At 39.7% G+C, this 27,161-nt stretch overlaps 1 protein-coding gene across 1 annotated transcript in view; it reads right to left on the bottom strand.

Annotated features, from left to right (window-relative positions):
* The window catches only part of SYT10 (synaptotagmin 10), a 37,850-nt gene extending 30,454 nt beyond the window's left edge, over positions 1–7,396 (bottom strand). The window contains exon 1 of the mRNA XM_032688243.1: positions 7,178–7,396. Coding sequence (XP_032544134.1) covers positions 7,178–7,328 — 151 coding nt within the window. The 5' untranslated portion in view covers positions 7,329–7,396. The remainder of the gene's footprint in view (positions 1–7,177) is intronic.
* Positions 7,397–27,161: the final 19,765 nt, after the last annotated feature.

The following is a 27,161-nucleotide window of genomic DNA, read 5'->3' as shown; positions in this document are numbered from 1 at the left end:
GCAGATCTTCCACAATTACCTCTGTGCCATCCAAATCCCTTCAGATGGGGATATGTTGCTTTAGCATGCCTCAGAAAGTGGCAGGGTGCAGAGTCTCGTATTTTTTCACATAACCTGAACCCGTCAAAACACCCAACTTATATGACAAAATGACAAAAAATAGCCTTTCACTTAAAAGTGTAGGTATGACCTCCTCTCCTGTTCTCATGGAGAAGCATGCTTTGAAGACCTTCCTCAAACCTTTTTACTCTGGCCCTATTGTGAATGTGTTCCCTCCTAGGCTGTTAATTCATTCAACACAGCCATCACCATCTACCTGCTGGTGTGTCACTTCTCAATGCTAACAGAGTTCTATGGTGGCATATTTCCTGACAGTAAGGGAACTAAATGAAGTCAGGTATCACTGTGATTTACTACATGATTACAGCACATAGAATTATTAATCTCTTGTCAACATCACTTTATCTAAGTTGTTTTAGAGAGGATGGCTCTCACTTTTGTCTGACTGGGTCGAGTTTTTTTGCCTGCAGTGTAGGAAGAAAAAGACATTGCACATTGCCCTCTCATCTGTAACACACTACATGTAAACTATTGGCCTTCACTCCCAAGGTTTTTCTGGCCTACCTGCTTTTCTACTTGTTGACTCTCACTTAATCTCAATAGGAAGGAACTCTCTGCTTGACCCAGATCTGCCCATGTAGCTTTCCATTAAACACAAAAAAACCCAGCTTTGGGCTTGGTCCCATGATGCTCTCGCACTTGTGAGGATGTCTCTGTGTCTGCAAGAAACCCTCATTATCCTCTTTCAGATGAGAAAGGGAAATGAAAACACATCATAAGCTCACTGGACTGCCATTCATCATAAGCATATCACAGCTGTAAGGAGGTTCATGCAGCTCAAGTGTCATTTTTGAATTGTCATGGTTATGTTTATTCTCACCCAGCATTATATAACAAACTTCTCAGACACAGGACAGGACATGAGAAAACACTACGTCTCTTCATTATTACAGATTTGTCTTCCAGATGCTATAAATGTTTCTGCATTTTTCATCTGTATTTCTTTACAAAATGAGTATAGAGGAAGATTCTGTTGTAAAGCTCTTGTTTTTACTGTGTATTGCTGCTGTCTGCATATTAAGCACTTTTGCATTGTTGTGACTGCCTTTACATTTGCTGTAAATAAATCTGGTCTCAGTGGTGTATTTACCCCTCTGTTTTGCCTTTACACTGCTGAATTAGATGCATTAATGATTTTCACAGCTTGTTAACACTGATTTTGTAAGTTATATATTTCAGTAACCCTGCATTTTTTTCCCACCAGGTTATATATTTCTCTGGTAGCAACATTATTCTAATCAGGTGCTGAACTCTGTGGTAAATAATTTGGTTGGTCTGCTAACTTAAAATGTTTATTACTTAATTTTACTGCATTTCCCTGTAGCAGAGATGCTCGGTTTCCTTTCTCTGTAACAGAATGCTCAATTGTGTCACACAACTGCTACTTTCTCATGAAGAAAAATATTCCTTTCCTGTATGACGTTGTCCTATATTCTTTTCCTGTCCTACATTGATAGCAGTATTCTTCACATTTGTTCAATCTATTTCTTGTCCCCTTCATGCTAACCTTGGCACAGCTGAGAACAACTTAGAAGCACTCTACAGGGCAAATCTGTTCTTCCTCCTCCCCTAAATATATCCAGGCAGTGTAGGTATACCTACAGCTTAAACTCTTTGTGTATGCCTGTGCATTGTGTGGATGAGCACGTGCATGTTTAAAGGAACCAGAACTAAATGTAAACCATCAGATCCCACCTAGGAGGTTGAGGGTTGTCAGGGAACCATCTGACAGCCAATGGGAAACTCATGCCAGCTACAGCAGGAGGACACAAGACATTGAACTTCATGGAAGAATGAGACTGTGTTACAGAATGGCCACGTGCAGGAGGCTCCAGTGTTTTCTCTACTCCCTCTGTACTTCTATAGTAAACTGTGAATCATGGGTAGGGTTAAAAACTTGGTAGGTTAAACTTTTATGTTAATAAAATAACTGTGAGTAGAATATTAAGATGAATAACAAATGATCCTGTAGAAGCCAATGCTCTTTGTATTGTCAACTTTAAAAAATCAATTGTCTGACAAGCAAAAGAGCAAGAGTGAATATCACTCTCTAGGTACTCTCTACCCACTCCAGTGGGCTACAGTATGCCATTCCTGGCAGGGAAGCAGCTGGGTTCCCAGCTTTGTAATAAACATTGGTCACCCATGAGAACTGATAATGAGATAGCAAAGTTTTGCATGACCAGCAGGCCTAAAAAAATGCAAAGACAGCAGAAAGTAACCACCATTTGCAGAGGACATAAAATGAATTTTAAACATGTGTCCCTAGAGCAGAATGCCCAAACTCCTCTCATTATGCTGTATGTAATTTGCTTAATCTTCAGAAATGCTCACAACTGGAACTTTCAATATGCTGGGTTCCATTGAAAATGAGGAGGTATGCCTAACCGGAAAAAATGAATTAGAGTCCTTTATTAGTCAGATATCCTGAGCTAAAATACAGGCATAACCACATTGCATATATGAATTTGAAGACTTATAGAAATAAATAATTTACTGGGCTCAGATAAAAACTATGTTGGGTGCAACCCTGCACATCCACCTCCCATTTATTTTCCACCTAAACTTACAACTGATATCTTAACCATTTTACCCAAATGTTCTGGAGGTGTAAAATAAAAACAAAACAGCTGCACATGTAATTGAGCATTTTGCAAAAAATTGTATTGAGAAGAAAGCTCACATAGTAATCTAATCATATAAAGATACCATAAACATAAACAGCTTCCTAATCTTTTCACTTGAGCATCCCCCTGAGATGAGAATGAATAGTTCTTGTAATTACCAGGGCAGACAATGTAACAACAGATGTCTATCTTCACTAATTGTCTAAAATTCCCAGAAATTTACAAAATTATTTATCTCACTAAGATTCTTTGCTATGAGTTTTGTAGATTAATTATCCATCACACTAAATACAATTATCCCTTCCTGACCCAAGCAGTGAGCAGTAATTGAGGGTCCTAATGTGGTGGTGCTGTCACTGAGAGCAAAAAACATATTGAATAATCAGTCTTTTCTTCATGTAATCCTGTTTACTCACAAAGAAAGTACAAACTCTTATTTCTCTGGTTCCCAGCAAACCTGAATATCTCTCCGTTCTGTTTTGTTGCTTCATTTTGTTGTACTCTGTCTTCCCAGAGACGTACTCACCATTTTTTATTGTGTCACTGGCTTCCTCTTCTTTGTGTTTGATTCTGTTATCTTTGTCATGCTTTTTTCTCCTATCTAGACACCTACACTATCAAAAAAATCAGTGCCCAGCCTCTCTGCTTCCCTGTGAAACTTCTTGGGTCACGAGGTCAACACTGTCTCATATTTTGCTTTGATCCTGTGACTGGGTGGTGCATCTTCTGCCTCAAGTTGCTGATTCCTTTGAGAAACCTGGCTGCTTTTCATGGTCTAGCTGAACAGAAAGCGATCACCACACTCACTAACACAGCTATATCAATGTAGTTCTTGCTGCATTTTCAAATCTTTTCAACTTCCAGAACATGTTTTTATTCTTTTATTAAATAGAAATAGTCTGCTCTCCTTTTCACCATCTACTCATTTATTTTCTGAAAGGTTCTTTGCACTATTCTTTCCTTTCCAAATATGAGTCTCGTCCTCATTTACAGAATCACAGAATATTCTGAGTTGGAAGGGACCCACAAGGATCATCAAGTCCAACTTCTGTCCCTGCACAGAACATTCCCAATAATCACACCATGTTCCTGAGAGCATTGTCCAAACACTTCTAGAACTCTGTCAGGCTTAGTGAAGTTTAGAGTTCTTTCTTTCAATGAAACCTTAGTAGTGCTACCTTTGTGACACTTTTAGGTATCTTTTTGAGATGAGGAAAACAGAATGAACCCATCATTTAAAGAGAGAACATGCTATCCCAATATAGCTATTGGTTATTTTTTATTTTCTCTCCTCCTTACACTGTCTCTGTGGCTATTTGCTTTTTGGATTTCCATTGAAGGTTGAAAGTTTAGCTGTGATTCTATAACATAACAACATATAATAATAAGCCATTATTCTTTAATAAGCATCTCAGAGTATTTTATCTTCCTCACATATTCCAAAAGTCACAGAATCACAGAATATGCTGAGTTGGAAGGGACCTGCCAGAATCATCAAGTCTAACTCTTAGCCCTGCACAAGTCCTCCTTACAACTCAATTATCTTCTTACTACAGTGTTTTTTTCTCCACACACTTCAGTCCTTGTTGCAGGAGCTAATTCCCAACACACTGCTATTGCTGGAGCCCCAGAGAGCAGATAACTGAACAGATTCCGTGATGCGTGTCACCCAGTGTGGGCATACGCTGGGAAAGTGCTTTCCACAGCATCATTTGGGACTTACAGTAAAACTGATAGGGCTAAATTAGCCATTCCTCGAGGTTCTCTACCATACAGTTACAGCTGCATGACAACAGACCTGTGGAGAATTTACTCAGGCAAGAAGGATATGGCTACATGATATGGATTCTCACACCAAATGCTTCCACCCTATGTATGAGGCACAGATTCAGACAAACACAAATATTTATGACTTATGTTCTCAGAACAATTATGAAGAACACTTGACATTTCTACCTTTAATGGACAGGAACTATGGATGCTCAACACTCTGGACAACATTAGCTTTATCCATAGAGATGATAAGGAGCTCTATGTGCATCTGAAGAGCAGAAGAGATAGAGCATGGTTCACCTTTCAGTGACAACATTTCTCTCAGCCTAAACTGTATTTAGAATTTTTCTGTTCATAAAATTGATGCAAATGATATTTATATCTTGTCTATCCAAGTGTTTACGTATTAAAATACTGTCAATTATCAACAATGACAGTGTGTCTGTTCCTCCTCTGGAGACAGAAAGTATTAATATACATTCATTAGCAGTGTTATTAATGAGACAATGCTCAATATAATATGCATGTCAATAAACCTGACACCCATCATCTAATGATAGTTTCCTTTTAAGGAGAAAAAAGTGAGATTCAGGAATTCACCTGAGATATGGGACCAGTTGTTCAAGCCCCTGGTCTGTTTATTATAATTTCTTCTCTTAATTCAACAATTGCAAGGTAGTTAGGGTTTACAAATGCAAGACCAACAAGATCGTTGACTTTCAAGAAATATTTAAAAAGAAGTTCCTGTTACTGTACACAATGTAATATCAAACCAAGTGTTGAAGACTTATATTTTCTAAATAGCAGATCTTGGTCTACCTCATGGGATGTTTTGTATTCTTCATATCCCACCTGTCCATACAACAACTTTGTTTTTATATGTCACCTAATATATGACACTGACTCTCTGTGCAGTACTTTGTAAAAATCAGATCAACTCTTTTCAGAGCCCAAGTGTCCAGGCTCCATAGGGTACTGTCATTTTCATTCACCCTTTTACTATTTGGACGATGACGACTAACACAGTGCATGATCGATCAGAACATGTTCAGTATTTGGCATTTATAAAGCACAATAAGTTAATGATCCGTGCTGGAGGAAGCAGGCTGCGACCCCCGCGCCCCCGGTGCCTGCCTGCCCTGCCCCGGCGGCGGGGTCGGCGGGGGAAGGGGCACCCGCGGCGAACCGAGACCCGCTGGGTCGGGCCGGGCTGGGTCAGGCAGCATCAGAAACAGGTTTTTTGATCTGAGATATTACAAATAACCCGGCGTTTTGCAGTAAAAGCTGTGATTATTAGAAGAGAAGAAAAAAAAATAAAAATATCAGCTGCGAGAGCGCAGCTGGGGCACACGCTGAGAGCCTGCTGCTTTACATGATCTGGTGTTAATTTATTTAATTTGCACTATACACTTGGCATTTGCTGGCCATAATGCAAGCTGTACATTTGCATTTATGGGCAGACAGAAGAGATTATTAACCCCTCCCGGCAGAAATCAAGCAAAGAACTTCGACTAATTTTCAAGCCCTCTCCTAAAAAAGTGCCAAGGAAAGCAAGGTGTCCAGGGAGTACTGCACAGGATAATGTAAAAGCACAGAGCCAGTTCCGAAAGATGCAGAAAATCCAGAAATCAGGGACCAAAGACACCACTTTTAGGATTCAAAAATCTTGATTTCGATACCGACAATTTTCCTGGCTTCGGAATGCTTGAATTAATCCGAATTCCCTCCTTCCACCCTCCCCAAATTTTTCTGGATGAGTCCTGGACCAGAGTGCTGCCCTGACTTCACAGGTTCCCACCGACCGCCAGACAGCTCTCCTGCCGCCCTCGGCGATTAGTGGAGAGGGTGTAAAATACCTCAAACCCGCTCAGAATGGGGATACTGTGAGCCGCGGACCAGCGAGCTGCGCCCCGACCTGGGCTGAGCTCCGAACCCGGGCTGAGCCCCGAGCCGTGTCTGCTGCCCGTCCTCCCGCCGCCGCCCCGCCGCGCAACCTGTTGCCGGGGCCGCCAGCGCGACCCGCCAAACGCAGAAGGACGGCCGGGGAGAAGGGAGAGGGCGAGAGGGCTCAGCCCACGCGTGGCGTGCCCGTCGCACGGAACCACTGCCCACCCGTGGCAAGAACATCAGAGGCAGCCCCTCTGCTCCGCTCCCCGCGCGCACGGCCCCGCAAATACACGCAGCAGCCCGGGTCCGAGCTTTGCCTAAGGAGAAACTCCCGCCGCGGGGAAAACCTTGCCGGAGCGGAGCTGCGAGGGGGCAAACGAGGCAGCTGCGGGGGGTATGGGACCATCTCCGGCGGCGGGGCTCCAACCGGCGGCGAGGCTCGCACGCCGGCGGCGATTTCTCTCCCCTCGGCATCTCTCGGTGCTCCCTGTGCCCACGCCCGCATCCTCGCCCGCTGCCCCGCGTTTCCCCCCGGAGCGCTGTCCCCCACCCCGGCGGTCCTGGCGCTTCCCTCGCTGCTTCTCGGGAGCCTCCGCGGGCTGCGAGAGGGAGAGGATTTAAAAGCTGGCTGTGTGCCTGCCCCCCTTCCGCCCCCTCCGCACGCAGGGAAAGCAAAGGAAAAAGTTGCGCTCTCCGGCCGCCCACGCCGTCCCTGTCCGCGCCGCGGCGGCGGCAGGACGAGCCCGGCGGCGGGTCCGATGTATCGGTACCTGTGCCACCGATGCCCTGCCGGGCCGTCTCCAGGGGGAAGATGCCAGCGCACTTCTCCCGCTCCACCTGCCCGCCCAGGCACAGCTCCGAGATGATCTGCAGCGCCTTGTGGCAGAGGCTGCCCACGCCGTCCTCCGCCTGGAAACTCATCTTCTGCCCCGGCCGCCCTCCCGCTTAGGCCATGGCCGGAGCGGGACGGCTCCGCGCCCGACCCGCGCTGCCTCCCGCGGGGAGCGGAGCGGGGCGGAGCGGCGGCGGCGGCGGGAGCGGCGCGAGTGAACCGAAGAAGTAGTGAAGGGGGGGGGGAGACACAAAAAAAAAAAAGGGGGGGAGGGAAAAAAATAAAAAGAGGGGTGAAAAAAATAAACATCCACTTAGCAACGCCTTTTGTGGCTGCGGGCTCTGGCAGGCGGCTCGGCCAATGGCAGCCCGGCGCAGGGGGCGGGGGGCCCTCGCATCCCCCGGGAAACTTTTCCTTCCCCCGCCCCACGGCTCCGGTCGGGGCGCGGCGCGGTGGGCGGTGGCGTCGGTCAGGGGCTGAGCCGGGACGGGTGGTGCGGAGCGGTGCGGGGGCTGCGGTGGGGCGGGCGGGTGGAGCCCCGTCCCCTTCCCCGCGACAGGACCCCCCGGCCCCGCGGGGCAGCGGTGGCAGCGGGGCGCTCCAGGCGGAGCTCCTCGACCGCTCATTGCGCCGGGAGGACGAGGCAGAGTTGATTCCCCGGCGCTCCGATCGTTCTTCCCCCAACGCTGTTTCTGAGGTGACCTGGGCAGTGGGATCTTCGGCACGGTCTGTCGAGCCACGTCAGAAAACTTCGTTAACCAAATCGCCGTCTCCACTCCGCTTCCCCAACAGCAGAATTACCAAACAGTTAACTTCGGCTATTTCTTTATCTTATAAAGAGTTAGAGGAACCTTGCGGTTCTCTGGTCTATTTCCTCAAGAAGTTCTGTAAAGTTGGGTTATTTTATAGATAAAAAGTTCCAACGTGTGTCTGAACACACTTTTGAAAATCAGCACAGCATATACCGCTAGTGGCTGTTTCAGTTATTGTCTGTGGAGCTGAACAAGACTTTAGCTGTCAATTTGTTCATATACTTGCTGAAATTCTGATACATTTTTACATATGTGAAGGAAATTTCTTCTAGTTCGATGGCATACATATGCCTTACAATACTTAATTCTAATTAGGCATAGTTGAAGGACGTCTGCTAGCAGTTTACTTAGCAGCTAAGTAAACTTTATTACTGCCTGTAGTCTGCTGCTTGAGTGTCTTGGTTTCATAAAAATGAGAAGTTGTGTACTGCTGTGCTATTTTTTTCCCCTCTGGATTTTGAATTTTTTATCCGTTACCAGTAAATTAACAAATTTAGCAAACTGTAAAGTTGAACAGTCGAAAGCTTTATAACCGTCATTAAATAACTGTAAATTATTAAATTATCCAATAAGTGATCATTCCAGTTTTAATTCTGGAATTCTGTACTTAATATAGTATAGACACTTGTTAAAAACACAAGATGATACTTCTCAAAAACAGGTTTTTGGCATTTTGAAGGTTCATGCATATGAATTCATACACAGGCGTTTTTCAAAATCTTAGGAAAGTAATAGACTATGTTGTATACAAACTGTAACATCTGTTCCATAGAGCTTTTTCACAGATACAGGATGTATTTCAGAAATATCAGATGCTACTAAAGAAATCATTCCCTGAGACTGGCGTTGTCAAAACCCTGTGTTAAAGCTGCAGAATGTTCTGACAAATCTTAGAATGTTTAGACTGTAACTAGTGAGGGCAGGGAACTGTGTAGGTTTATTTGAAGACTTCTTTAACCCTCACAGGGACTTAGATCTGTATAATTATCTCATTAAAGTAAGCTTGCTAGCAATAAAAAGATATGTACATATTTTCATTACAGTGAAGGCAAGTGATGCCTACTTCCAAACTTCAAAATATGAACATATTTACTGTCTGTGTGACATTTACAGTCCTCTCCTCAAAATTCTGTCATGCATCACCAACTAATAATTAAGCAGTCTGTTTATCTTTGAGGCATACCCAGAACTCTAGCAAAAGCTGACAGGAGATGCATGTACAGCCTGATGAAGAAAGGGTCCTAAACAGAAACTGGTTTTAAGGAGAGTAAGGACTGCATCTAAAGGCTGGGAGTTAAGCTCTTCCATTTCTGAACTTTTCTGCAGACCAGCTGTGCCCATGGATGTATCACACAGTCCACAAATGAAATTTTCTGTCTCTGAAGTTACTGGCAGCTTTGCCACTGATTATAGTAGAGTCCAAGTTTTGCACATGGATCAGTTTGCTACTCCACTTGTTTATTTAGGAAGTGAGACTTTGGCGCTTTCTTATATTGCTCATCTTTGCACACAAGAACTTCATTTCAGTGAAGATCATACCACCTTACTGCTATTGATAGTATTGATAAGTACACAGATACAGAAAAGTACAAGCAGGTACATTCTACATAAGTAAAATAAATTAAAAAAAACGAACAACCCCCCCAAAATAACAAAACCAAAACCCCAAAAATCTAAACCAGCATTTAAAGACTGAGATTTTCAGATAGATAGCTGGAGACAGGTACCCAACTCTTATCTCTCTTAGCTGTTCTGAATATTTTAAAACATGCCTTTAGATATACAGAAAATACCAGCTACACTGAGTAGTCTCACTGTATCTTTATCAAATGCATCACTGTCTAAACCTCATTCTTCAGTAAGTAGAATGGATATAAACTTAAATTCATCAACAAAAGAGTTTTTCTCAGTCTAAGTACTATGACATTATTTTCTCTAGGAGATTAATGATTCTGCTTGTGAGATGTGCTCACAAACTTGTCCTAAACCAGTTCCAGACAAAATTTTTGTTGTTGGAGTCAAGTTATGGATGAAGGAAATGCTTCACTTTTCTACTGAGGAGATTAGTCTGAAATGTGAGTTCAGATTAGGGATCATGGAATTTTTTCCAATGTGTTATTTCAGTGGAAATTTTCAGTGGAAAACTACTTTTTCTGTATATGAAAGGATATAACAGCTTGTTTTCTAGCTTCAACTCCCACTGCTTTGATTTTCAATAGCACTGCAGTTTTTAAATGAATATGCAGTTGCATTGTGTTCCCTTGTATCCACAAAGAGCATTAATTTCCCCCTCAGAAGTGGTCTCAGTCTGTGTCACCAGATATGATGTTTTAGGACACAGGGAACTCATGCCTCACAGGTTCTGGTCAGTGGGATCAGACCAGACCTTATCAACTCTTGCTGTACTGGTTGATGGTCATTACCAAGTTCAAACTGGCTTGACTGCTTTTTGTCGATTGATGTTGATTAAGGAAGAAAATTTCCCTTCTTTCAAATTAATTGCATGTATTTACATCTTTACACTGTCCATGTAATATTCAACCAGTGATTAGGGTACTATGCTTTGGAGGGGAAGACCATGGCACAAATACCCAGTTTTGTAAGATGTATCCTTGAACTAACACTGTGTTGGAAGTTTTGAAGTTTAGTCAATATAGGTAGCCTAAAGGCAGATAAGGTTCAGAAGTCTTTCATGGTTAAGCTGCACTACTAAACGTAAGGCTACAAATTACCTGGTGTAAATGAGTGGAGGCTTAGTAATTTGCAAAGGAAGAATAGGCTGGTCTAGCGAGTACTGAATCAAAAGTACTTTTTCTGCTGCAGGTGATGGTAAGTAGGTGTAAGAGTAGCCATAGTAGTGGTACACTCTGCAGTTCATAGCTCTTGACCACTTTCTGAAGTGAATTTCTGTGACATTCAGCTAGAGTGCCAGTGTACCATGCCAAAAATGTCAGCAACAGACAGTAGTCTCTGCCTGCATTCATAACCATGTTTGCAAGCAGAGGCTGACTCTGAGGGCACTGCTGGGCTTGGCAAATGGAAGTTTTGTAGAATTACCTAGGGAGAACCATGATTTGCTCTTCAATCTTCAACAGCCCCCTGCTGTGCTTCTCATAAATCATGCTTGTTTATTTTTGCATAAGAACTTACTCTGTAGTTCTAACAAGGTAACAACCTGGTTTTACTTGGAACCTTCAAGTGTTTCTTTTTACCTCAGATTAGATTTTGGCTTTGGTCTCTTAATTTGGAATTTAATAAGGATATCACAAAAGCATCAGGGACTGGGGAAAAGAGGCATTTCAACAGTCAGCTTTTAAGAAGCTATGAGTATAAGAAAAAATTGGAAACATTGGTTACAAACACAGTTTGTCCTGTAACATTTACAAATATATTTTTTTTTATTCTGTGATAGTATCTCCATAATTTTACATCCCTTACAAACAGTAATATAAACCCTGAAACCTTAAAGATTGCTTTACTCTATCTACATATTTTTAATCGTCTAATTTTGAGTAAGAAGTGGAAAAAAAAAAAAAGAGAACTGTCTGATCGACATTATTATAGTTATACAGCAATCCAGGAGACAGTCAAAGTGGAATGTTCCTGACTGCAAATTAGAGAGGAAGGGTGCTGTGACCCTTCCAGCAAAGGTGTTATTAATAACAGACTGAAACATCATGTCAGCTGGATATGGGAATGCTCCTATTCTTTGCATCCTAACTGAATGAAGATGAGATCATTTTGGTCAGAATGGGTGTCTGCTCATAAGATGAAAGGCCAGCACAGGAATCCAACACATGAAATCATGGCCTTCCTTCTTGTAGCATAGAGAGGTAACTGCTTGGCATCATTTTGTCAGCAGAGCAAATATTGAATAGGTTGAGAGAGAACTTCTAGATTTTTGAATATTCAGAAGTGCCTTCTTGGAAGAGGACTGAGGCTTGTGGCTGTAGCAGTGAAGGGCCAGTCTGAGTTCTCTTCTTCCAACAGTCTTCAGGCTGTCCCTGTGACTTTGAGGGAGATACTTAATTTCCCAGAGTTAGAAGCTATAGGATGATAGCAGTAATTCTTTCTGGCATCCTTTATTTTTCTTTTCCACGTAGAGTTTGAATATGGATGAACCAGAAATCTACCTTAGTTTTAGAATACCAAAAAAAGTTTAATTTTTTTTTTCTGCCATTTAATTTGCTCTACTTGCTTCCATGCTTTTATAATATCTGGAGTCCTCATCTGGGTTGCTTTTTCTGACTTCCAATTCACTGTGAAAAAACCTCATAATCATAAAGAGAGCTCCCAATATTTTGTCCTAACAGATGCGTCCTCGATTTTCAGAAATGTGGAACAACCATTACTTTTTTTCCATTTTACTTTTTTTTTTTTTGAGCAACCATTATTTTTTTCCACTTGATTTGGTGCAGTTGATACTTAAGACTACAAATCTGAGCAAAGAGAGTCCTTCAGGACCTACACAGACAGCTGAAACAACTTCTGATAGCCAGCAGCAAACAATGCTTTCAGTTTTGCAGAAACACTTTGTAAAAGATGCATAGCATGGAATAATTGATGGAGATTTAAGATGTTTTAATTTCTGAAAATAATTTATTAGGGACAGAGGACAAAACAATTACTATTCTATTTTATTTCAAACCGTGCTTTGTAAATGATACATGAGATGGACAAGTTTTTGGTCTCTTGGAGCTCTGCATCCACTGTGAATTGTTGCTTGCTTTTTAGCTACCAGTGGGTAACTGCATAAAATTCCTTTTTTTTCACTGCAAATTGATAAGGATGTGATGTGGTGTTTCCTGTGGCAGTTTGAGCAGGAAGAACAGCAGAGCAATTAACTGGGAAGCCAGCAGATCCCTAGAGCTTCTCCTGGCCTGGAGAGAACAGCCACAGGTGGTTCCCAGCTTGGTGCAGCCAGGGGCCGGGAGAGCAGGGCTATGAGGAGCTGGAGCTGGGCCCTGCTGAGGTGTTGCTGGGGCAGGGGCTGATGGCCACGGGGGCTGACACTGAGTCCTGGGCCGTGGGCAGGGTGAGAGGAGCTCCAGAGAATGGGCAGGGATGGTCTGGAGTGGCAGCACCTTTGGGTGCTACATAAAAGGTCACAATCATTATTAGATGGAAGTAAAGAGTGCTTAGAAAACCTCATTTGGTGAACCTTCAGTTCTAAGTGGGGTGACCCACTGAGTGAAGTTGTGGTGCTCTGTGAGGAGTCGGTTCCAGGCTGGTGTCAGACAGTGAAGGTAACAGTGACTCCTCATGTGTGATGATTAACTACATGTTGGAAGAGGTGAGAATGGTGGTCTGGAGACAATTTTCTTCTCTGATAGTTTTTTGTTTGTTTTTGTTTGTTTGTTTTTCTGATTTGGGTTTTTTTTTACCAGGTAAAATATTTTTGAGGCTAATAAGCCTTTTATATCTGCCATTTCTCAGTTGAAGAAGTGCTTCCTTGCCTGTGGCACTTGGCTGTATCACCTGCATCACTCAGCCTCTCATTTTTGTCACTTTTCACCTCCTTTTGGAAACAGAAGACAAGGTCACAGAGAATCAATGTGTTTGAAGCATGTGTTTGTGACATGGTGTCTTAAAAGGACATATTCTGTAGAATCATAGCATATTAACAGTCTCTGTTGCCTTTTTCTTCCTATTACCTTCCTTGCTTTCTTTTGGAAGGAGGAATGAGGTTGTAACTGGCATTAGTGAGGTTTCTTCAGCTGTGGACAAGAAGTCATGCTGAAATAATCTCACAATTTGCAAAGTAGGTGGGTTTGAAAAACTCACAGAATAAGAGAAAAACTATTTTTTTTCTCTTTCTCAGCATACTTTCCAAAGTTTTCCTCAAAGCCAACTTTCTTAAAACAACCTCTCTCTTGTAATACAAGTCAACCACAAGCTTTGGTGAAATGAGGTATTTTTTGCTACTAGGAATGTTCAATGCAGCCAGGTTTTACTGATTAATTTGGGCTATGCCTCTGCATCTAATGAATTTATGTCTCTTTGTGCCTTCTAGTGAGATGGCTATGAGCACACTCCTTATTGATTTCCCAGACCCATTATCAACCTGTGCCCAGACACAAGTACTTTGTTTGGTGATTATAATTTTTGTTCTGGTTTTGTTCCTCTGTACTTGATATTTCATGGTAGAGTGCCTTCAAATTTATTTTGCTTCAAAAAAATTTAATTAAAAAGCCTGATAAATTAAGAATATTGTGGCCCATTTTGTTGCATCCTGCTCTCACAGCAACAGCAGCACTATTTGGTGAATGTATGATTAGGTCCTAATGGAGCAGTACAAAACCCACTGAAATAACTTGTGATAGTGCAAATACAGCAAAACCATTTGTTTTGAAGGATAACACTATTTTGCTACAATATATTAAGACATATCCTAAGTGAATTAGAATAAAATAGATCAACTATTATGAAATAAATACCTGTTCATCTACACCATCGATTGTCATTGCATAGATGTACATATAGATAATAAAAATATTACATCTATACAAATAATTTAGTTTCACATAATAGAAAAAATAATTACTACTCAGCATTGTCAAAAGCTTCATGTTTTTAAAAGATAGCAGCTCTGCCTCAACACTCATTCATGATGAATGAACCTCATTTCAGCATTTGTTGAGAGCAGGAGACCTTTATCCTGTGACATTGTTCCATTCCACTGTCATTATTTCTTAATTATCTCTGTCATCACTCGTTTGGAGCTTGGTATATGTTGCTGGCGAAATTCAGCTTTGACTTAAGTGGGTACAATGTCATTTACTCACAACGGAAATTATGTTCATTTGTGTCAGAACTTCATTTAATTCTCAGCTCTTAACCAGTGGCTCATGATTCACTTTCCTTGTTCACATCAGATGCTGGAAAATAAACTCAGAAAACTAATTTCTAGAATGAGAAGATGCCATTCATACATCACACACCTGTGGATGAATCTCATCCTGCTACCTTCTTCCTGTCCCTGCCACCTGTCCTACATTCCGCTGGGGGAAAAGCAGAGCTACCCAACTGTGTCTGACCTGTCCTGCAAGCCAGGTTTGCTCTTTGCACAGTGAGATATGTTCTCTGAAGGTCTGATGGTGGCAGCAGGAACGCAGTACTCCTTGAACATCCTCAACCAAAGCAGTCCTCTTAGGTAATTGAGATCTAATCAGATTCTCCCTCCTGTGCTTAAGTCTTTTGGCTGGACCATGGGACCACAATAATGTGCCCAGTCATAAAGTGATACCTCATGTGCTGGTTCTGAGCCTCTTTCCTGCCTAGGCCAAGGTAAATAAATTTTGTTAGGTTTAGAATGATATTTTCTATTCTCTAATAATTTGTAATTTATTTTTTTTTTTCAGTGAGAGAAAGGAACTAAACTCTGGTAATTCTAATTGACGCAACTTCAGTTCTGCATAATCAGTCATTTCAAGGACTTATTTCTAGCCATGAATCATTGCTTTCTCTTTTGTTTACAGTTGGGGAATAAGTCAGAAACAATATTCAAAGATAATGTGTTAGCACCATGCAGAGAACTGGGGGTCTTTCATCAGCAAAGTGTGGTTGCTACTGGCTGAAATTTTGGAAGGGATGGGGGCTGGCAGTGCACATAGTTTCCCAGAAGGGACTGGAAGGGTGCACATAGGCCCATGGTATCAGTTTTTCTTTCAGCCCTGACTGACAAAATGGGCAAGTCTGGTGCACTGGAAGAAGTGTGCTGCAAATTTTTGCACTCAGCCTGAGGGGGCTGAGATTTCCTGATGGAAAACCACAATAATTGTGGTTTTGCAAAGAGCATAACTAAATGCTAGGAATGTTGGTTCCTTCCACCCCACCCCAAAGTCTGGTTACCCATCTTGAATTCATCATCTTATTGCAAAATACAATATTTACAAATTTCTCGATCTAGTGTGTGACCATTGAGGAAATTCACAGCATCACAACCTGCCTAAAGGTCACAGCTATTGATAATTGTGAAGGCTGTATGAAGACTATTTTATTTTAAGCAAATTTTTTTTGGTGTTTATGGAAAGAAAATATTTTTTCAGTCTGTTTGAATATGCTGTCATATTGGCCCACCACATCAATAGGAGTCCTGTGATGTATATGCAGATGTCAGAATGGATAAGGATATAGGGCAGTATAACCATAGTAACAACTCAAGCATGTAAAGAAATCATATTTCAAGCGTGGCTAAACCATGAATAGTCTTATCAAGATTTCATATCAGGGTTTCTAACTTGTCATTCAATCATTGTGCATATATATGAACAGTATTTAAAGAAATAAACTGTGGTGAGGTACAAAGTTAAAGGGCTGGAAGTGGTGTCAGACATTCTTATTAGTACATCTGAGTCTCTAAAACGTGTGGTTCATTAACTTTCATGGGAAGCTTCTTTTGATATCTGGTTTCTGTGATCTTACAGGGAGATATTGTATTTACTTCATTCAAAAAACACCTATTTGAGAAGGAACATGATAGAGTTGTAGAAGATTCTTTACCATTTCAAAGTTCCTTAAGAAAATCTATACCTGCAAAACGGCACTCCTACGTTTATTTTTTTTTCAGATTTAGTTGTCACAAGTACTTTTTCTCTTAAAAACATGAGTTTTTCCCAAATGGTTTATAATGCACATAGTCAAAGGCAACAAATATAATGATAAAATAATATAATGATAACTTTAATCAACCGGCTGAGAGCAAACTTCTGGAATACTGTAATACAGCATCTCTCATTCACTGTCAAAATTCAGAAATCGAGCCACAGTTTTAGGGTAGAATCACTGCCAAATAACCGTGAATATGGAGCATTTCATATTGCTTTCATAACAGTGAATGATGCACTTAGGGAGGAACCTCTAAGAAGATGAACTTTAAAAATGCAGGTTTTAAAGCAGAAGTAAAAAAAAAAAAAATTAAAGCAAGCTTTTTTGTAAACTCAAAAGCTTTTGCATAAATTCTCAGTCAGGCAATAGACAGTAATTTCCTCTGCCCAAAAGAGACAAAAATGTCACCACACTCTTCTCCATATCGAGTTGTCATTTGATTTAATAGAGAGAAGCTCACAAAGAAGGTCTAGGTCTAGTTGTGAGACTGGTACTATATTCAGGTTTTGATGAAGTTTTGATGTTTTGCTCTATTTGAGAGCAGCCTAAAAGCTTTTTTAAGATAAGTTAATAGATTGTGACTCCACTATGCCTGTCCATCAGCTGAAAATCAGCTAGAAATCACAGCTCTTGAGTGCTGTAGACCTTAGCCTATAAAAAAAAGATTGCAGAAAAATTTAGGAGTAGGATTTGTCTTACCTACATTTAACTATTTACAGTGTAGATGCATGTATCTCATCTGTCATCTGTTTGTAGAAGTGGGTACTGTGCTGTGAATTATCTGAGCCCTCTTACTTGTCTACCTTAAGATGAGATAAATTTGTCATTTTGCATAACTAGTCTTCTCCATTGACTGTGAAGGGATGACAAGCTCAAACAGGCACATGAACCCCAGTGCAGGACAATAAGTCCAATTCTGAGATTTAGAATTTCACTCCTCTAAGGTAATGGCACTCACAGAAAGCATTAACATGTTGCAATATGCCATGAAACTACAGAAACAGGAGGTTCTGGGGAAAATGATTCACCTTTCAGTAGCTTTCCAGCTCCTCACACAGTCTGATCTCATGGGAGTCCTCGGATTTTTTTCCCTGATGAACATGGTGGAAGCCACGGGCCAAGATAGTCCTGGGGTCCCCTTGTACAACCTTCTCCCTCAGCTACTCATCTGCCAGGAAGCCAGAACCCTTCCACTGACCTCCTGCCTACAGTGGCTGCTTTGGCAGCCTGCTGCAGAGAGGCAGGACAGCTGCTGGGTGGGCTGGAAATGGGGTGGGGACTGATTTGGGAGGGAGAACTGAAAACATTTGTGTTTTCCCTGGAGCAACCATGTCTCAGTTCTGGGGAGTGTGACCAGCACTTGAAAGAACATGCAGAGGCTCTATTGTGGGTCATGAGATGCTTATAGCAACTAGATTCTTGAGTACTGATATGGTATTTGCATACTGCCCATCCTCATCAGGAAAGGGACACTTTCCTTTCTAAATTGCTTGAGTGATCTAATGTAAGAGAAAGCACACTCTGATAGATCTGTCTTACAGGAGCGGGGTTTGATCTCAAAACATGACTGACATCACATATCTTCTGAAGCTCCCTGGCAAAGACTAGCTGTCCACGTGACAAACAGTTGATTCATGCTGGTCTTGTGAGCCTAAGGCTAAAAAAGTAATAGATTTCCTGCATATGTACAGGCCCACGTGGGCAGCACATGTTAAAATTGGCAGTTCCGAGATTTGTAGAGAGCCCACTGTTGATATAATGGCTTTGCAATCACTGAGGGGAACTACCTTCTTTGGGATTCTGCTCTTTTCCCTGAACCCCACATATTTTAGGTGTGTCAGAGCAATTAGGACGAATCAGAAATTCCTTAGTTTGCTAAGCTGCCTGAATGACAGCAGAGTTTAGTCTGAGGATGAGAATCTGACTGACAAAGCATACGGATCCATGGATACAGCTGATATTGCTATGTGGCTATGTGGAATTATTTATAATGAATATATGTGTGCCCTCTATGAAATGGTAAATCTGTTTACAGAATGACTTGGAATAGGCTGGACTGGAACAGCCCTAATACAAGAATAGAGTAAATGGGTGTGTCTGCACACTTGCAAATGCATGTGTTATACACACTGTGTATGAGGAACAAACCTAAATAGTAATCATATTTGTAGCAATTTTAGCACATAATAAACAATATAACATCCTATAATTTCTAAATATGAAGGAAATCTGAGCTCATTAGAGAGGACAGTGAGACTGGGAGCTATTGAACTAATCCTTTTCTATCAGTATTTTTTATGGAAGTGATGGTGAAACTCATGAACTGAAAATGGTTTTCATGGAAAAATCAGAATACAGACATAATGGAGATGGACACTTAAGAGATTTATTATAACACATTTAGAAAATCTTGCAATACACAACATTCATGTGATATTTGGTGAACAAACCTAATAAAAATGCAGTGTAAATTAGAAGAAAGACTGACGTAATATGAGTTGTAATCAGCTACTTGAGTGGTGAGAATTAGCAAGAAGTTCTTCAGAGGAACTAAGGAAAAACATTGGAAAAGGTAGAATCAAAGGAAAATGTAATAAACTGGGGAAATAAAAAATAAATGAATGTATAAAGCTATGCCTGTTCTGACTAGAACAATAACCCCAAAGAAGCAACAAACTTTGCTTAAAAGGTAAAAGAGGAAATAAAGTAGAAAAGCAGGCTAGAGCAGGGGGCTGAGATTGACACCAATATATTAGTGAACAGTGTATTATGTAGAGAGAGATTTAGTGAAGATGGCCAATAAAGTTCTGAGGAACTTTTGATTCAAGAGTAGGTGACACATCATATTTATTACAGTATGATGGAGAGAGTTTGGGGTCATGATCTGTTAGCAAGGAATCTCTAGCTCCTACATTTTGCTTGGCAGTACCAGACAGCAATCATTCTTACCCACACTTAGTAAACAGTAGGCTTAGGAAGCATCATAATTTGCTGGTTTTATTAGCCAGCAAATTATGCAAACATTTTTTTTCTATCTCAACAAAAAATCTGTATGTCGTTTGCCTGGGAGTGAAGTTAGATCACATCAGAGACCTCTTTGTTCCTTTGAAATACAGATTGGGAATGCACATCGATAGTATTGCAGTAAAACAGTGCATGCCTACAGTTCATGAGCAATTTTTTTAAGCACTGATTAAAATGCTATTCTCAAACATGCTTTAAAAATATATGGTTTTTAATATGTGTTTTAAAAAATATATGAAATGATGCTTTAAAAATCTTTAAAAATATTAGAATACAGCACTTTAAAGTATAAATTTTGTTTGATCTCTATTGAGTAAGACCATGGTGGTTCCTAGTTGATGGGAAACTTGTTGAACAGTAAGAATTCAATTAGTATGGAGGATGAACATTTCATTTTGACTTTTGTAGAGAAAGATATGTGCATATTTTTATGTATATATGCATAACACACACATATGCATCTATAACTGATTGCTAAATTTCCAAATTTCAACCACCTGCTGCTTTTGCTTTCTCTAATTAATATTGTCCTACAGAAGCAGAACAGTTGTCTGTGTAACTGATTAATATTATACAATACCTACTTAGTACCAACTCAAAGGCACTTGAACTAATGAGCAGATTCTTAGTGAGTTCCAGGGGTTTTGGAGCAAGCTCTCAAGAGATGTCTGTTACTCAACAATTGCACTGGATTTCTGCTGTTATATAATCTTAGATAAAAATAAAAATATATTTTCAGAGAATTGGAAGCAGAAGGAACAAACACACCATATTTTAATATATATATAAACACATACACATACCACTAATCTTTGGAGCAGTAAATTTTCTCTAAAGCCTTTCACATATTAATACATATGTCTTTTAAGAATGTACAACTCTCTAATGTTTTTTGAAAGCATTATATCTTTGGGTACTAAATAATTAATCACTTCATCTTACTTTTCAGTAGAGGGCACTCAGAACAAATCATAGATCAAAATAACATATAAAAGATACTAAACATAATGCAAAACATTCATAACAAACCCTACCATGTCTCAAACAAGACCACTATATATTTACATCTATTTAATATTATAAGCAACGGTATCAAAAGATAAAACTCTTCAAAACTTGAGCTGTCTTTTGTGCACATTCTTATGTGTTTCACAGCGTGATGTAAGCAAGCTATTAAACTTTGAGAAAAAGCGGTTTGTTCCTTTTAATGGATTAACTAGCCAGGGTCTAATAAAAAATTTAACAACTTTTTAATGAACTAAGGCTGTCCTCTCTTTCCAGACATAATGAATAGTGTGTATAGGTCTTGGCAACAGTCATCGTTCCCTTTTTTCGTACAGATAATTTAAAATATGCAAAGTTGAAAACATTCAGGTTTTGTTTCCAGCAAAAGCTGATCTATATGTAGGAATAAAAGGGTCCTGATTCTTCACTAGTTTTATCTAGCTTTTGTACCAGTATAACTCTAATGAATGCAACTATCAAACCGTTATAAAAAGAGTAATGCAGTGTAAATCTGGATAAGCAATTTGATTATATTGCATTTAATAAAGAAATACTGCAAATTCAAAGGAGCTTTTATGAAAATGTTGATATTCTAAATAAAGTCAAGAAAATAGTCGACCTATGACACTTAGAAGCCTTTTGCAAGGGGATGTGAAACGTACAGAAGTTTAAAGGATGAAAACTTCTGATACTTCTCATATGGTTGTTATGTAAAAGCTCCATTTTATTCTATAAATAGAAAGAGAAAATATATTTCTTTGTGGTTTGGTTTCACTTTATTTTTTCATACAAGTATCTAAACTCAAAATGTGTATCTGTACTTTATGAAATGGATGCTTTGTGAGTTTGTACTCACTAACATGAGCCCACAAGCTTCGTACACACAAAAGTGTTCCATGAACACCTAGTTAGTTTTTGCTCAGGAAGGTCTTCTATGCTTACATGGAAAGAAGTGTCTATCATCTGTTATGTCTGGATTAAACCCAGAAAACAGAGGGGTGTGTTCATCTGTACCTTCATTGAAAGAAACATCAATCACAGACTTTTACTTATTTCTTCAAATGATACTTTTTTATACATTTTTACATGGTTTTTTAATCCTTGCAAAATAGAAAAACTGCCGCTGTTTATCTACAGAGGAGGTACATCAAAACAGTAAATTTTTTTACACTTTTCCCAAAGTGAGATTCAAATTTGATCTGCTGGAGAAGACAGAAATTCCACCTGCTTGCTGATTCTTTCTGGGCATAACTTGTTGAAAAATGGCCATGCTGAGGTTGGTTGCTAGCACTCTGATTTTGAGACCCGGTGACTAGAAGCGCTGACAGTAGTAGCTATTTCACTAATATGGCACTATCCCTGCTATACCAGTGACAAGTTTCTAATAAACTAGCACTGGTAATCATCCAGAACCAGGCACCAGTTCTTTGAGACTAACCACTGGGTATTAGCAGTAAAATTGCAAACTCATTTTATTTTTGAGCTAAATTGGCACCAGGAGGTGAAGCTGCTTCTGTAGAGGTGAAAAGCTAGAAAACTAATCTACCATACTGCTAACTCTAAGGGTTTAGCCAGTCCTGTATCGCTGTGTGACATAATTCAAGGCTTTTATTTTTTGAAATATATAACCCTGGTGATTTAGATATTGACTTAAAAGATCATCCTAGAAGAAAGTTTATTATAATATCTCTCCTCCATGTCAGAAAGGTACATACTGTGAAATTAAAGTAACACACCATTTCTCATAAAAGGAATCTAGTCTGTGCTCTAGATTTATTGGGTAAAAAAATCTTTATTAAAGTCATTTGAATGTGTTTTGTAAAATTATGTGCTATATTTGAAGACTGTGACCTGAAAAGAAACACATATACATGGTTATGCTCTTAGAAATATCTGTATGTTTATAGTATATTAGGTATATGTGCAAGTATTTGAGATTCCTACAATAATACTTAGGACTACTTCAGAAATATAAATAAAGAGAAAATTGAGTAATTTTTGTTCCATGTTGCATAGAAGTACCTTGCAGTATAAATACTGACAACAAGCAATGCACATATAAGGTACACCTACAGCCCTGGTTTTGTTTCAGGTCAGGTGTGTAATTCCAGTTTTTCTCTTTTTCTGTGCTTTCGTTTGCATCTCGGGGTGGTGTCAGAGTTATGAATGGGATTCCCTTCTAAAGTAAAGAACCTGGAAGAAGATATCCAGGAGAGTGCTTAACATCCTCCATCCACTATGTACTCAGTCATTCATTCACTCATCAGGGGAACAATTTAATCCTCCTTAAAATGTGATGTGGATACTGGGCTCTCAGCACTCATGGTTTCACCCTGTGTGACTTTTCTTTTGTGCTGTACCACCTGTAACACAGACCGTGCCGAAAACCCCCAAAATCTGTACACTTCAGGTATCTTAAAAATTCTCAGTAATATTTCTCGGTCCATAAATCATGCAGAGGCAGTTTATCACAAGCATTCAAAATCTGAAATTTGTGCTGTGTTGGTGATTTAAAATGTGTATTCAGATCAGATGGTAAACGTCATATCTTGATTAATTGAGGATGGGAATGGAATATTTATGTTTATAAATTCAGTTTGTTTTCCACAAAAACAAAAGTTCAATGTTTTATATATTTCTGCCAAAAGGACATTTGCTGTAAAAGTCAAACACGAGAAGGTTCATGATTATAAGCACTGTGAGAGAAAATTAATCTTCTTAAAAATGGTTTTACACTTTTTGCCCAGAACTAATTTGGTCTGTGTGCTTTTTCAATAACAGACAACATAGTTTTTGATTGTTTTAAAAAATATTTATAATGTTAAAATATTAATAACCTCAGGGAACTTAATTATTTTCACTTGAAAAATAAAATGTTAATTATGGCTGGAGGAATCATTGTCCTTTTACATAATATCATGTACTACAGCCACACAATAAAACATGAGAAGAGAAGACTTTTATCTATTTTTTTCTAACACAACACATTTAACATTATTAAAAACATGATTTCTCAAAATGTCTGTTCCTACTTATATATGTCATTGTCCTCATCCAAACACATCTGTAAACTGTCTTATGTGGATTTTTCTGTTAAGATGCCACAACTGCCTAGATAAATGAATAAAAAGTGGGAATGCAGAAGAAACTGTAACTGCCTGATACATTTAAAAAGGTTTTCAAATGTGCACAAGTTTTATGGATGCCACAACAACATGGGCTTTCTGGGCTTCATGAGGAATTATAGAAATCAAAAACAACACTCATTATATGAATACTTTTTATATTAATCTTATTCTTTCAACAAAACGTATTGGTAAAAGAGCAAAGACTTTACCCTGCAAATTTTCCTACATGATCTCTGTTGCTGGGTCTCTGTGTAGTTACAGGAGACCACGAGCACAAAGCCATTTGCAGAACTGTGGTCTTTGCACCGCTTTATCCAATCGATGTTCAAGAGATTTAGAGATTTAATGGCTCTGCTTACCAATGGTAAGCACAAGGCAGAACAATTACCAAGCTATAGCTAACTAGTCATGTGTTAGTTTTGGCACCTTTTATTTCCCAGTGTTGAGATGTAATTTTTGTAACACCAACTTTGTGCTGATATTTACCTCAAGAAAATACATACCTTAAATTCTTGTGTATTGAATAAATATGTTCGTTACCTATACAGACAGTTTTTTTAAATCTCATCTTTTATAATTTTATTTAGAGCTTGCATTGAAATAATGCTTTCTGGAAGAAAGCTTCTTAGGACATTTCCACAGGTCAGAAACATTAGATTTTTCAGATATTTCCCAGTAAACACTTTTAGTTTCAATTCTACCTGACATTTACATGGGATACTAGTTGTCCTACTTACTAATTTCTACAACAGAAGTAAAATAACATTGGTCTTAGAATGGGTTATGATTTTTCCTGGCTCTGGAGAAGAGAGAATGAATTCGTTACTGTGAGGGTGGTGAGGCACTGGCACAGGTTTCCTGGAGAAATTGTGGATGCCCCATCCTTGAAAGTGTTCAAAGCCAGGTTGGATGGGGCTCTGAGCAACCTGGTCTAGTGGAAGGTGTCCCTGCCATGGCAGGGGGAGTTGGAACTAGATGATCTTTTAGGTCTCTTCTAACCCAAATCATTTTATGATTCAATGGGTTTGAGATAATTTTTCCACCTCCAGAGTAAATATTAGGCATTTGTAAACTTCCTTATGCTTGAATTATATTTGACTGTGCTGTAACATTTTACGTCTTTACTGCCACAAGTCACTGCAAATATTTCAACAGAAAAAGAAAAAATCCAAACTTACATTCTTTTGTGCATTAGCTTAACGATGCCAGCACAGGTATGATAAGGAGAACAAAAGAATGTAGTCACAGTGCTGTCAGACTGTTTAATACCAGCGGCCATCTCGTTCCCTATCTCATTTCTGACAGTAGCCAGTATTTGATGCTTTGGGAAAGGCTGCAAGAAATATGGGGAGTTCTTTGCACTTCCTTTGGGAAAAGAGTGCAAGATCATTCTCCATCCACCAGCTTCTAATGACTTTCCTGATTTACGGCCAATTAACTGCGTTAATAGCTGCCAAAGGACCTCTCCCTCTTCACTTTTTCTTTCCAGATCCAGAGCCAGGATTCTTCAGCATATGCCTTTGATTTAAAAAAATAAATAAAAAAAATTTAAAAAAAATTAAGATTTTGATCCCCAGAGGATTGTATTTTAGACTCATAATCCGAATCCATAGTAGGTACACATTTTTATATATTTCCTAAATAGAACTTTAAATCGCAGCACCAAAGCAGTCTGGTCCAGCCTTTTACCGGTGCAGATCACGATGCAGAGCAAGGTCACACTGGTCTTGAGTGATCATAGCTCGGCTGCTCTGTATTGCAGTCTGGTGGCACGGTGCAAACTCACCCTCAGTGCAGATGCTGATCAATGACTGCAACAATATGAATCATGGCCAGCCCCCTGCCATCTTTGCTGGAGGGCTAGAGGGAAGAAAGCAGTAACTTTAAGAGAAGAGACTACATGAAGTAGCTTGGCACTGTCATGCCTTAAACTATTGCAGCAAGATCTTCCAGAGCTCACCTATCATTTCTACTGCTGAGAAATGTAGTTAAATGGCTGCTGCTGACTCTGGCTTGATAAGGCAGTAAGATTATTATGCACACAGGTGAGATAGCATGAGATTTTCCTTTTACAGAAAATAGCAAAGTTTCCTACGTGAATTCCAGAATTTGTTATTCTATTTGATACAGGAACAAAGTGCTATGCTTAAAAGAATGAAAAATGGAGTGTGTGATTCTATGTGAGGTACTTGTTATTTATAAGGTCAGGAGGATGCCATCTTGATCAGGCTGCAGAAAAGAAGAGAGAAGAATGGTGTGCAGCTGCATGGTTAAAACTATGTTATAGATGCAAGAGAACATTCTGAACCAGGCAGTGCTAGTAAGGAGGTTAATTTTTCCCAAAGTCAGGACAATAAAGTTTTCAGAGCTTCTGCTTTTGAAACTTGCGTTTACTTTATAGAGAGGCTTCCAGCTGTATTTATATTGCATTCCTCTGATACTTTCTGAAATGTGGACATATACAGGAGTCTAGTGTTTCTAATTTCTTTAGAAATGTAAAAAGTAAAGCTCTCCTAGAAATGTAGCACTTTAAGGTTAAAATTTCTTTTAGCTCCTGCTCTTGTTCCTATGAAACAGACCCATCATGTAGAGGCATCACAAAAGGGAAAATTAAGATTTTCCTTATAATCATTGTAAAGGTGTCATTTGTAGCATTAAAATTAGAGATATTGCAGTTGATTTCCTTTTTCTGTTAAAATGGAACTCAAGGGCCTAGGTCAAGACTGTTGATCCTTCACTGTAGGTCAAGTCCCAAGATAATGATAGTATTGACATACTGAGCCTTGCGATGATCAGGACTCTATGTAGTTCTGTCTCCATTTGCAAAGTGTTATTAACAAGGAGAGGACAATGAGTGAAAGCAAGTGAATGGCTTTTGAGGGCATCTTCCCCTCCAATTAAATAAATTTCTTTGCTTTGGTGTTGTAGCAAAGTATTTCCTTGATCATTTTTTGGAACAAAGAAGAAATCAGGCAAGGGACTTTGCAGCTGAAATAAACACTGAAGGGGTTTGGCAACATGATTTCATGAGCTCATGAGGGTCATTTCATGAGCTCTCTGGCTACCTACCTTAACAGTAGTTTAGCAACACAAAGTGCTAATCATCAATGGCTAAAAATAATAATACTTCAGCTACAGAACAGTGAGTATACTGCAGTGAATAATTCAATTATAAATATAGAACACCAATCAAGTAAGGTAGTAAAAATCTAAGCCTGTCATCTAATTTTTGAAAGGTACTAGAGTGCTCTGATGCCAGAAAAGCGACTGCAATAAGCTTTGAGTCCAGCTCCAAGGAGCCCAGGAGAGACCTTGATGCCCTGTTACTTACACCTCTGATTTGGAA

The sequence above is a fragment of the Chiroxiphia lanceolata genome, chromosome 5 (assembly GCF_009829145.1).
Source record: "Chiroxiphia lanceolata isolate bChiLan1 chromosome 5, bChiLan1.pri, whole genome shotgun sequence".
Classification (NCBI taxonomy): domain Eukaryota; kingdom Metazoa; phylum Chordata; class Aves; order Passeriformes; family Pipridae; genus Chiroxiphia; species Chiroxiphia lanceolata.
The sequence above is the reverse complement of the archived record's forward strand: the minus strand, read 5'-3'. Positions and strand labels throughout refer to the sequence as shown.